The sequence below is a fragment of the Equus quagga genome, chromosome 15 (assembly GCF_021613505.1).
Source record: "Equus quagga isolate Etosha38 chromosome 15, UCLA_HA_Equagga_1.0, whole genome shotgun sequence".
NCBI lineage: Eukaryota > Metazoa > Chordata > Mammalia > Perissodactyla > Equidae > Equus > Equus quagga.
This window is the reverse complement of record NC_060281.1, coordinates 91,596,317-91,609,146: the sequence shown is the minus strand read 5'-3', so window position 1 is coordinate 91,609,146 and position 12,830 is coordinate 91,596,317. Positions and strand designations below refer to the sequence as shown.

General features: G+C 51.2%; 1 protein-coding gene across 1 annotated transcript; it reads right to left on the bottom strand.

Moving 5' to 3' along the window:
* Positions 1 to 1,801: 1,801 nt before the first annotated feature.
* On the bottom strand, positions 1,802 to 4,970 carry LOC124226002 (cationic amino acid transporter 4-like). Its single transcript, XM_046638750.1, is given in 6 exon segments — positions 1,802 to 1,974; positions 2,075 to 2,183; positions 2,437 to 3,029; positions 3,463 to 3,474; positions 3,477 to 4,123; positions 4,125 to 4,970. Coding segments are annotated over 6 exon segments (1,851 nt in total). The 5' UTR covers positions 4,442 to 4,970.
* Positions 4,971 to 12,830: the final 7,860 nt, after the last annotated feature.

Genomic DNA, 12,830 nt, shown 5'->3' with positions numbered 1-12,830 from the left:
GCCTGGCTCCCAGCCCTCCTCCCCCTGCTGGCACCCTCTGACAGGGAGAGCCCCTGCCCTCTCAGCTGCCCCGCACTGGGGTCTGTGCAGCCAGAGTCCAAGGCCAGGGAGAAGGCAGCCTGACAAGAGGAGCTGTGGCAGCTGCTCTGTGCTGGGTTCCCAGGTCAGGGCCCCTCCCAGCTCTGGGCCTCATCCACGGAGCGAGGAGTGTGGTGGGCAGATGATCCGACCTCCTGGGACCCCATTTAAGGGCACAGGACCCTCTTGGGCCCATACCTGCTCAGCTGATGAGTACCAGCCCCTTCCTGGTGCTAGCTTTCAGGCTGTGGAGGGCTGGGATGGGAGCGGCAGAGGGGCTGAGTTGGTGGGCATGGAGTCCTTTGGGTCCTTCTGTCTGTCTCCTTTGTAACCCCCAGCCCAATGCCCTGGAACCTGCTCACTGGGCTCCTGGGAGCCATGGGGTGGGGAGGCTGTATATCTGGACACATATGTCACTGCTGCCCAAGGTCACACCCAAGAATATGTCTGGGCAGCTGCCTACTCCAGCCAGAGCAACTGCACGAGGACCACGCTCTGACCAAGACCCCAGTGGGAGCCCAGGGGCTGGAGAGAATGTCCCTCACAGAGGACACGGGGCCCCCAGCAGGCTGGCCTGGTTCAGGCTCTGGAATCCTCCTGGGGGCCTAAGTCCTGCCTGCTGGAGAATTTCCCCATGTCCTGGGCCCACGGTCAGGAGGGGAGGGATGGGGCTGCAGGAGCCAAGCCAAGCCCCCTCTGGGGCCTGGGAACCCCCAAAGGTGGGGTCCCATTGTCACCAGGTAGGCTGAAGGTACCTGGAGCAGGCCCAGGCACTTGTGTCCCCACAGGCACACATGTGTCCCACCCTGAGCTTTTGTCACAAAGCCCTGAGGGAGCGGCAGGGAGAGACGCCGCTGGAAGCTGCAGGCCGCCCTGGGCTGGGAAACAGCTGCTGCCTCAGTCTGCATGTGGGTGCACGCCCAGGGGATAGTTTGGGCCATATGGGCCTGTGCCTGAGAGATGTATGTGCCCGGGCAGGGAGCCCTCTCCATCCAGGGCAGGCCTCAGGATTGCCCTGCTCTCTGGGGGCTCTGGGAAATCGAGGGAACCCTGGAACTGCACTGCCCTTTCTAGGCGGCCTCCTTGGGGTCCAGGCTCTGCTCTCTGGATCTACCCCGAAGGGGACATGTGGGGAGCCTGGCAGGGAGCCTGGCCCCGCCCTGTCAGGGACCCCTCTATGCCTGGTATGTGTAGCTCCCCTGTGAGCTGGGCAGAGGGCACTGGCTTGAGAGCAGAATCTCAGGACCGAGGTCTGGCCATGTCCCTGGCTCAGGGCTGTCCCAGAACTGGCACCTTCACCTTATAGAACCTTGTCAAATGTGCTGTAGGTTGGAGATAATCATCTGGTTCCTGGGGACAGGTAAGGACTAAGGATCACAAAGACCCCACAGTGGACACAGCAGCAGGCCACATTGCTGGCCGATCTGTTATTATTGTGGATCCTTGGGACTCGGGCCTCTTCCCTGCCCGCCCTACTCCACCTGCTCAGGTAGCTGGAGTTGGTCATAAACTAGAAGGCGCTGGGCAAAGAGACCCCCACACCAGCGCTGCCCATGGCCCACTCCCCAAGACTCAAAGCTTGGCACCTGGGCTAAGGTCCTGAGGTCCTGAGGACCCCCCAGCATGGGCAGGCCTGCAAACCCAAGCTACCCCAGATAGAGGGGCTGCCAGCTTCTCCGGCCTCCCAAGGAGGTGGGGGAGGGCAGTCAAGTCCCAGTGGTCCTCATGGACTAGAGGGCTGCTCCGTGAGTCTGGGCTCCTGGGCCGGTGCCTGGCTGGGGGACTGCAGGGCTGGCACCATCTCCTCCAGGCTGCCGTGTGTGGCAGTCAACCCCGGCTGCTCCCACTGGTTCTCCTTGCTGTGCCAGATGCCATAGCCAAAATACACCACAAGTCCTGCAAGGGTGGCATAAGCCTGAGGGCCAGGTCCCAGCCCTGCTTCCCTGTGTGCCCTCCTCCTGCAGCCCCCTGGGGTCCCAGCCTGGCCCCCACTCACCGATCAGCAGCCCGATGGACAAGCGCAGCCAGGCCATGTAGCTCAGCTGCAGCATGAGGAAGATGTTGAGGAGGATGCTCAGGGCGGGAGTCAGGGGCACCATGGGCACCTGTGGGGACAATGGCAGGGCTGAGCTGCAGGGAAGGGCTGCTGGCCCACGGCCTGATTTCTCTGGAGTCCACAGAGCCTTTCTCCACCTCTGGAGATTCTGGAGACAAGGGCCCACCCGCCATGCAGAGAGAGGGTTGTGGGGTACTGGCCTCCCCGCCCTGCGGCCCTGGTGCATCCTGCCACGGCAGAGGAGGAAGGGGCGAAGGGAGCCGGCTGGGCTGAGCGCGGTGGGTGCTGGCTGGAGGAAGTACCTGAAAGGTGTCCTGCCAGCGCTGCTGCTGGTGGGCCCCCAGGACGAGGAGACTGAGCAGAAACGTGGCGGAGCTGAGCAGGAGCAGCAGGGTGTAGCCCCAGGGCGGGAGGTGCAGGGCCGAGTCCCCGAAGACCAGCACGCAGTCCAGAGTGATGGCTGAGGCCACCAGGACACCGAGGGCCCAGGCCACAGCGACTCCAGGCCTGCACCCACCCAGGAAGCGGAGGTAGGGCCTCAGGGCTGGTCGCAGCTGCCCAGGCTCAGGGGCTGAGGTCTGCTCTCTGCCCACAGGGCTGCCTGGGCCCTGAGAACTGGATGGAGGGGACTTTCGGAAGCGTAGCATGATAATGCTAATGGTCAGGACAGTGAGGACCAGAAGTGTTCCAATAGACAGGAAATGGACCAGTGCCTGGAGGTCCAGCAGCAGCGCCAGGAAAGCCATGAGAATCCTGAACACCAGGAGGCTCACCACAGGCACTCGTGTCCGGGGGTGCACGCGGGCAAACACCTGGAAGAAGAGCCCGTCGGCAGCCATGGCACAGAGCATGCGTGGCACGAACAAGAAGATGGTGAGCAGGAGAGTGGTCATGGCTGTGGAGGAGGGTGGGAGACTGGTCACCATGGTGCACAGGCCCATCGGGGGCTGCTGCTGGGGACTAGGGCATGGGTGGCCCCTTGGGAACACGGGCATGAGTTTGTCTGGGCTCTGAGAGTGGGTGCTGGATTGCTCCCCCTCACCACCCAGGAATGGGACATCCTAGTTTAGGTGACAGACCCACTGGAGAATCTGACGAGGACTGAATCCCTCTGCCTGGAAGGATCTGGAAGCACATGCCCAGAACTGACATTCCGTGTATGACTGGGAGGGGTGGTGAGTGCTCCCTCCCAAGGTGTCCAGATAGAGAATTTAATCATGGGCCCAGGATGCAACTGGGAGCACAGGCCCCGATGGAGATGTGTGCCCTAAGCCTCCAGGGGCCCCACCCCTCTGTTCCCTCCCACCTTGTTCAGAAGAGCCCCTTACCACAGATTGCACAGCTGCCACGATGAAGGCCGCCCAGCTATAGCCCCGCTGGAGGAAGGAATCAGCAAGGGCTGAGTTAGGGTCTAGGCTGTGCCAGGGCACCATGAGGGTGAGCACAGTGGAGACAAGGATGTTGGCAGCAGCCATCAGACCAACTGAGATAGCGATGGCCATAGGAATGGCTCGCTTTGGGTTCCGGGCCTCCTCGCTGGAGGAAGCAATGGCGCCAAAGCCCACAAAGGTGTAGAAGCAGGTGGCAGCACCAGCCATGATGCCAGAGAAACCAAAGGGTGCAAAGCCGCCCTCCTCAGCACTCCAGTTGTGCGGGCGGGCCAGGACAAACCCCAGGATGATGATGAAGAGGATGATGGCCAGGCTGATGGCAGAAAAGGTGTGGTTGAGCCAGGAAGAGACACGGGCTCCACAGCAGATGAGAGCCAAGACCAAAAGTATGATGGCAGCAGCCAAGAAGTCTGGGTACCGGGCCAGGATGGGCAACTGCCAGATGGCCACATGGGCCTCAGTGAAACTCTGGATGCGGTGGCTAAAGATGACATCCAGGTAGCTGCTCCAGATGCGGGCCACGGCGGATCCACCAAGGAGCCACTGGATGAGCACGATCCAGCCAACGAGGAAGGCCCACAGCTCACCCGTGAACACAGGTGAACAGGTAGGCAGAGCCCCTGCAGGGCACACGCACTGCAAGCTCCGCGTAGCATAGGGCTGTGAGCAGGGAGGCCACAGCGGCCACGCTGAAGGACACAAGCATCGCAGGGCCAGCCATCCTCTTGGCCACGGTGCCTGTGAGCACATAAAGGCCAAAGCCCACCATGCCACCCACACCCAGCAGTGTCAGGTCCAGTGTGGTCAGGCAGCGCCGCAGTGATGTCTCTGTGGTGGGCTCCTCCGGTGTCTTCCGCCGGTTCAGCTTCTGGCAGAAGCGTGCCAGGCTGGCGGTGCTGGGCAGCCCCCAGGCCATGGTGGGCAGCTGAGAGGAGCACCAAGTCAGCTGCCGGCACCTACGAGGGTGAGAGGGGAGTGAGAGGCTGCCCTGGGTCCTGACCAGCTTTCAGTCCTTGCTCTGACCCTGCCCTGGGGACCCAAGCCTGGAACCACTGGCAGCTGGAGGCCTGGATGAGGCAGGCTCAGGGCCTGGCAGCAGGGTGGGCAGGAGGCCACAGGGAAGTGTGGGGATCCCTTCGGCTTGCCTCCCGAGCAAGGGACTGGGTGTTTGGGAGGGGTCCTGAGAGTGGGGAGGGGGCAGCCCCAGGGAGCCAGGCTAGGAACCCCTCCTGTGGTCTGGGATCCCAGAGCACATTGGAAACCCGAGGCTTCCCAAGAATGGGGCCAGGCCTCCAGGACCCAGGATTGGAGTGATGCTGTGGCCCTGGGCTTCACCCAGGTGGCCACCTGACCTCAGACAGTGATGTTCATGCCCCATCCCCTGCCTTGCCAGTTTGGTCTATCATTTCACCCCACTGGGATTGGGGGGCACCCTGAGCGCTGCACCCAATGCCAAGGCCCTGCGTCCCCACCCTGCACCTCGACACACTGCTGCCTCACCAGTGCCAGAGTAACTTTTGCCACACCGCTGTCCCTAGGTACCCTAGGCTTCATGACCTCTCTGGCTGAGTTCAACCACACAGGACTTGCTCTGAATCCCCTGCTGTCCCCATTGCTGCCCCTCAGCACGCAGGGCCTGCTCCAGCCCTGGGTGCCAGATCCAGCACCGGAGCCTGCCTCACGGTCCCACACGCACTCAGCCCACCCTGCCCACACCTCACACGGTCACAACCAGAGCTCACCAGGTTCTGGGGAAGCCCTATAACTGTGCCTGGCTCACAGATGAGGAAGTCCAGGCCACAGGGTAACTGACTAGCCCAGGTCACCAGGGTGGCCTCAGGAGGTGGGTGGAGGCTAAGGTCCAGGTCTGGGAGGGATCTGGAGCCCACCCGCTTTCCACTGCTGCAGACGCCCTCCTTGATCCCTCATCCCAACACACGGACTCCACCAGCTGGGCACCATCCAGGCCCCTCGACCCTGGGAGGTGTAGAGGCTGCAGGAGTCAGGCAAGACGCTGGTAAGATGAGGGTCTGAATGTGGCTGAGAGGCCCTGGGCAGTCCCTGACCTCTGGCACAATGGGATGGCAGTAAGCCACCCTCACCCACTGACGAGGGAGTGCCCGGCTGTGGGGAGTGTTCTGTGAATTGGCGGAACTCGTGCTGGCTGTTCTGAGATTCCAGCTACAGACAGTGTCCTGAAAGGAGGCAAGCAGAGCCCTGGGGATGACCTCCAGCCCTCCAGCTTGGGGCACTCCTAGGGGCCCTCAGACATCAATGGCAGCCCCTCCCATCCCAGGAGCAACTGTCAAGCCTAGGGGACGCAAACAATGGCTCCCTACTTCTGGATATCTGTGAGAAGTGTCATGGACTGAGCATCTGCTTCATGCCAGTCCCTGCATCATGGGGACACATCACATGTCTGATCACGTGACCATCACAAAGCCCCCAGGCTTATTTATTCCTGGGGCTGAGGGGTCTTTGTCCTTCTGCTCTTTCCTCTCCTTTGAAAGTGGAAAGGCTGGTGTGACAGGGTGTGAACTTGTTTACAGCAAAATGAGGACAATCCATCCAAGCAAAGCAAAACCAAAACAGTCACCCTCTTCCCCCAGAACTCTCTCCATGTTGTCAGGTTTCTATGTGGTTTGTGGGATATGACGTTAGGGGCACCTGCAGGCTGTCTGGCTCAGTGGGCTGGTGACAGGGTGGTGGATTCCCAGGCAAGATGGTGCCACTTGGAGCACTCTGCCTTAGCCAGCCCCTTGCTCTCTTCTGGTATGTGGCTGACATTGTCTTGAGAAACTTCTCAGATGGGCTCCCACTTCCTGCAGGGGTGACACCTCCCGCACCTCGCTCCTTTGTGGCCTCAGCATAACTTAGCAGATGCTCCTTGCTCTGAAACGCCTTCACAGAAACCCAGAAAAGTGCATTTCCAACCAAGAGGCCTGGGCAGTTGTGTAACAGGAGCTCCCCCAAGGCCTGACCGACGGCCACCTGAGAGCTGTTGTGCAGGGTTTCAGAACACTGACTTTTCATCTACCCAGAGAAGGGCTCTCACCACACCCTCTTCACAGGCTCCAATATCCGATGGATATTCGTGGCCAAGCATGGTCGACGCAGTAAACTGTAAACTTCCAGGGACATGGCTGGGCCAAGTGCTGGACCCCAGTGAGCAAGGCAGTTACACTGAGAAACACATGGAGATGCAGTGAAGAGAAAGCACCAAAAATACAAGATGAAGAGAGAACACTTCCCACCTCATCCTACACAGCCAGGAGCACCCTGACACCAAATCCAGCAAAGACGTCACAAGGAAAGAAAACTACAGAGCAACATCTTTTATGAATATAGATGCAGAATTGCTCAACTGAGTACCAGCAAATTGAATCCAGCAACATATAAAAATTAGCAAGTAGGATTTATCCTAGAAACGCAAGATTGAATTAACATATGAAAATCAATCAATGGAATATGCCATACTAACAGAATAAAGGACAAAAACCACACCATTGTCTCAACAGACACAGAAAAAAGTCAACAAACCTGGAATAGAAGGGACCCCTGCCCCCCCAAACTGACGAAGACCATTCACGAAAATCCCTCGGCTGCTGTGCTCAGTGGTGAAAGACTGAAAGCTTTCCCTTTGCTCAGGAACATCGGGAGGTCCTCTCACCACTTGTATCCAACATTTTACTGGAGGCTCTGGCCATGGCAATTAGGTGAGAACATGAAATAGAAGGAATCCAGGGGCCGGCCTGGTGGTGCAGCGGTTAAGTTTGCACATTCTGCTTCTTGGCGGCCCGGGGTGCACCAGTTTGGATCCCGGGTGCGGACATGGCACTGCTAGGCAAAAGCCGTGCTGTGGTAGGTGTCCCACATATAAAGTAGAAGAAGATGGGTATGGATGTTAGCCCAGGGCCAGTCTTCCTCAGCAAAAAGAGGAAAATTGGCAGTAGTTAGCTCAGGGCTAATCTTCCTCAAAAAAAAAAACCAAAAAAAAACAACCCAAAAAACAAAACAAAACAAAAAACCAACAAAACAAAAAGAAAAGGACTCCAGGTTGGAAAGGAAGAACTAAGACTATCTCTAGCCTCGGATGACATGATCTTTCCTAGACAACATACTAAGGAATCCACACAGAAATATTAGAACTAATAAACCAATTCAGGAAAGGTGCAGGACACAAGATCAATATACAAAAACCAATTGTATTTCTATACGCCTACAATGAACTATCGAGAAATGAAATTAAGAAAACAATTCTGCCTACAAAGCATCAAAAAATTTATGTATAAACATATTTAGAGTAAATTTAACATAAGAAATGCAAGACTTGTACACTGACAACTACTAAATATCATTGAAAAAAGTTAAATAAGACCTAAATAAGTGGAAAGACATCCCATGTTCATGGACTGGAATACCTAATATTGTCAAGAAGGCAATACCCCCCAAATTGGTCTGCAGATTCAGTTAAAACTCTATTAAAATCCAAAATGCCTATTTTGCAGAAATCATCAAGTTGATCCTAAAATTCACGTGGAGGTGCAAGGGACCCAGAAGAGCCAAAACAATTTTGACAAAGAGCAAAGTTGGAGGACTTACATGTTCTGATTTCTTAACTGACTATAAAGCTACAGGAATCAAGACAGTGTGTTACTGACATAAGGAGAGACATAGATCAATGGGATAGAATTGAGAATTCAAAAACATGGGAAAATAATTTAAAAAAATTTATGACCAATTTAAGATTCTGGCCAATAGATTTTTAAAAAATAGACTTTATTTTTTTACAGCAGTTTTAGGTTCACAACAAAATTGAGCAGAAGGTGTTCTCATATTCCCTCAGCCCCCACACATGCACAGCCTCCCTGACTATGAACATCCCCCACCAGATTGGTACATTTGTTATAACTGATGAACCTACAGTGACACATCGTTATCACCTACAGTCCATGGTTTACATTAGGCTTCACTCGGTGTTGTACATTCCATGGGTTTGACAAATGTATAATGACGTGTACACACTACTACAGTAAGCCCTAAAAATCCTCTGTGCTTCACCTATTCGTCCCTCCTCCCCACTAACCGCTGGCAACCACTGATCTTTTCACTGTCTCCACAGTTTGGCCTTTCCAGAAGGTCATACAGTTGTAATCGAATCATACAGTATGTAGCTTTTTCAGATTGGCTCCTTTCACTTAGTAATATGCACTTAAGTTTCTCCATGTCTTTTCATGGCTTGATAGCTCATTTCTTTTTAGCGCTAAATAATATTCCATTGTCTGGATGAACCACGGTTATTTATGCATTCACCTACTGAAGGATATCCTGGTTGCTTCCAAGTTTTCGCAATTATGAATGAAGCTGCTGTAAACATCCGTGTGCAGGCTTTTGTGTGGACATTAGTTTTCAACTCATTTGGGTAAATGCAAGGAGTGTGGTTGCTGATTCATAGGATAAAACTATGCTCAGTTTTGTAAGAAATTTCCAAACTGTCTTCCAAACTTGCTGTGCCATATTGCATTGTCACCAGCAATGAATGAACGTTCCTGTTGCTCTGCATCCTCAGCAACATTTGGTGTTGTCAGTGTATTGGATTTCTGCCATTCTAACAGGTGTGTACTGGCATCTCATTGTTGTTTTAGTTTGCAATTCCCTAATGACATAGGATGTGGAGCATCTTTTCATAGGCTTATTTTCCAACTGTACGTCTTTTTTGGTGAGGTGTCTGGATATTTTGCCCATTTTTAATTGGGCTTTTGGTTTTCTTATTGTTGATTTTTAAGAGTTCTTTGTTTATTTTTATAACAATCTTTCATCAAATATGTCTTTTAGAAATATTTCCCCCTAGTCTATGCCTCATCTTCTCGTTCTCTTTATGTCCAATTCCTTTTTGACAAGAGTGCCAAACAACTCAATGGGGGAAACAATAGTCTTCTCAACACACTGCAACAACTGGATCTCCACATGCAAATGAATGAAGTCAGACTCCTACCTCACACCACACGCAAGTATTAACTCAAAATGGATCAAAGACCTAAATTGATGAGCTGAAATTGTACAAGCAGACCTTGGAGATATTGTGGTTTCAGTATCAGAGCTCTAGAATAAAATGAATGTCGCAGCAAAGTGAGTCACATGAATTTTTTGTTTCCCAGTGCATATAAAAGTTTTATTTACACTGTACGGTAGTGTATTAGGCGTGCAATAGAATTATGACTAAAAAAAGAATTACAAACATTAATTAAAAAATACTTTATTGCTAAAAACTAACCATCATCTGAACCTTCAGAGAGTTGTAATCTTTTTGTTGGGGAAGAGTCTTGCCTCGGTGTTGATGGCTGCTGACTGATCAGGGTGGTTGTTGCTGAAGGTTAGGATGGCTGTGGAGATTTTTTCAAATAAGACAACAGTGAAGTCTGGAACATCGATAGGCTCTTCCTTTCACAAACAATTTGTCTACAGCCTGTGATGCTGTTTGGTAGCATTTTACCCACAGAACTTCTTTCAAAGTTGGAGCCGCTCCTCTCAAACTTTGTCACTTCTTCATCAACTAAGTTTACGTAATATTCTAAATCCTTTATTGTCATTTCAACAATCTTCACAGTATCTTCCCCAGGCTAGATTCCATTTCAAGAAACCACTTTCTTTGCTCAACCATAAGAAGCAACTCCTCATCCATTAAGTTTTGTCTTGAGATTGCAGCATTTCAGTCACATCTTCAGCCTCTACTTCTAATTCCAGTTCTCCTGCTATTCCCACCACATCTGCAGTTGCTTCCTCCACTGGAGTCTTGAACCCCTCAAAGTCATCCGTGAGGGTTGGAATCAACTTCTTCCAAACTCTTGTTAAGGTTGGTATTTTGACCTCTTCCTATGAATCATAAATGTTCTTAATGGCATGTAGAATGGTGAATCCTTTCCAGAAGGTTTTCAACTTCCTTTCCCCAGATCCATCAGAGGAATCACTATCTATGACAGCTATAACCTTATGAAATGTGTTTCTGAAATAATAAGACTTGAAAGTGAAAATTACTCTTTGATTCATGATCAACATTACTGCCCAGATCCTGCAGGATGGATGTTGTGTTAGCAGGGACGAAAACAGCATTATTCTAATTATGCATCTCCGTCAGACATCTTGGGTGATCAGGTTCATTGTCAATGAGCAGTAATATATTGAGGGGGAGTCTTTTTTTTTCTGAGCAGTAGGTCTCAACATTGGGCTTAAAATATTCCACAAACCGTGTTGTAAACAGATGTGCTGTCATCCAGGCTTTGTTCTATTTATAGAGCATGGGCTGAGTAGATTTAGCACAATTCTTAGGGACCCTAGCATTTTCAGAATGGTAAATAAGCATCGGCTTCAACTTCAATCACCAGCTGCATTAGCCCCTAACAAGAGAGTCAGCCTGTCCTTTGAAGCCTTGAAGCCAGGCATTGACTTCTCCTCTCTAGTGATGAAATTCCTAGATGGCATCTTCTTCCAACAGAAGGCTCTTTTATGTGCACTGAAAATCTGTTGTTTAGAGTGGCCACCTTCATTAATGATCTCAGCTAGATCTTCTGGAGAACTTGTTGCAGCTTCTCCATCAGCACTTGCTGCTTCACTTTGCACTTTTATGTTATAGAGATGGCTTCTTTCCTTAAATTTCATGAACTAACCTCTTCTAGAGTCAATCTCTTCTTCTGCAGATTCTTCACTGGCTCAGCCATCATAGCATTGAAGAAAGTTAGGGGCTTGCTCTGGATTAGGCTTTGGTTTAAGGGAGTGTCATGGCTGGTTTGATCTTCTATCCAGAACACTAAAGTTTCTCCATATCAGCAATGAGGCTGTTGTGCTTTCTTATCATTCGTGTATTTACTGGAGCAGCACTTTTAATTTCCTTCAAGAACTTTTCCTTTGCATTCATAGCTTAGCTAACTGTTTGGCACAAGAGGCCTAACTTTTGGCCTATCTAGGCTTTTGACATGCCTTCCTCACTAAGCTTAATCCTTTCTAGCTTTTGATTTAAAGTGAGAGACATGCAACTCTTCCTTTCACTTGAACACATAGAGACCACTGTAGGTTTATTAATCGGCCTAATTTCCACAGTGTTGTGTCTCAGGCAATAGGGAGGCCTGAGGAGAGGGAGAGAGATGGGGGAATGGCTGGTGGGTACAGTAGTCAGTACACCACGACATATATCAATTTAGTTTGCTGTCTCACATGGGCACAGTTCGTGGCACACCAAAACGATTACCATAGTAACATCAAAGATCACTGATCACAGATCAGTATAACAAGTTGATGATGAAAACCTTCAAACATTGTATTACTGAAATGTGACACAAAGACCCAAAGTGAGCAAATGTAGTAGGAAAAATGGCACCGATAGTCTTGCTTGATGCGGGGTTGCCACAAACCTTTGATGGGGTTCAGGGCAGGCCACCCCAAGATGTGCCACTCTTTTATGCAGATTATTTTGAGCTGAAGACAATCAAAGCTCAGAAGACTCTGGAAGATCATTTGACCTTCCCCCAAATTGCCTAAAAGAATTTAAGAGAGAAGAGCCTGTCCCAGGAGGGGCTCTTACCATGGATAATTCTAGGTGTGGGGGGCAGGAAGGCATCTAGCAAGGGCCATTGTATCCAAAGATCTCTTTCGGGTCCCATTGTCTGTAGATGGCACAACACAAACATTTGTTTACCACATATGAACTCTGCTCATCTTCCTGTAAATTGTCTTCTCCCCCTTTAAAGTCTCAGACCTTTATCTCCCTCTCCTTAACTCAGAAAGACACATGCACCTCATTTTGCCTGACTGTCTTTGGAATTCTTCCTGCTTATGTGAGTCCCTCAAGTACATGTATTAAACTTTGTTTGATTTTCTCCAGCTAACCTACCTTATATCATTTTTAATTCTTTGACCAGCCATGAGAACCAGAAGGGGAAAAGGGGAGAAATTCCTCCTCCTCCCCTGCACCTTAAACTTGTAAAAATTGCAATATCTGCAAAGCACAATAGAATGAGATATGCGTGTAATAGCTGTTATGATTAACATAACATTAACGTCAAATTAACGTTTGTTAATTAGAGCCCTGGGGGGTATTGGAGGGTAAGCCTTGGTTCATCAAAGACCACAAAGTTATCAAAATAGAGAAGTTTGTTACAGGTTCTGGAGAAGGTCCGCTGCACACCTTGAGGGGTGTTAAGGCAGAGGGCAGGCAGAGAGCAGGGCAGGACCTGGGGCATATGCCTTTATTGGGGTCCACAGGTGGAGTGCTTTGGGATTGTCAGGCTAAGTCTGGTTTGGTCAATTCAAAC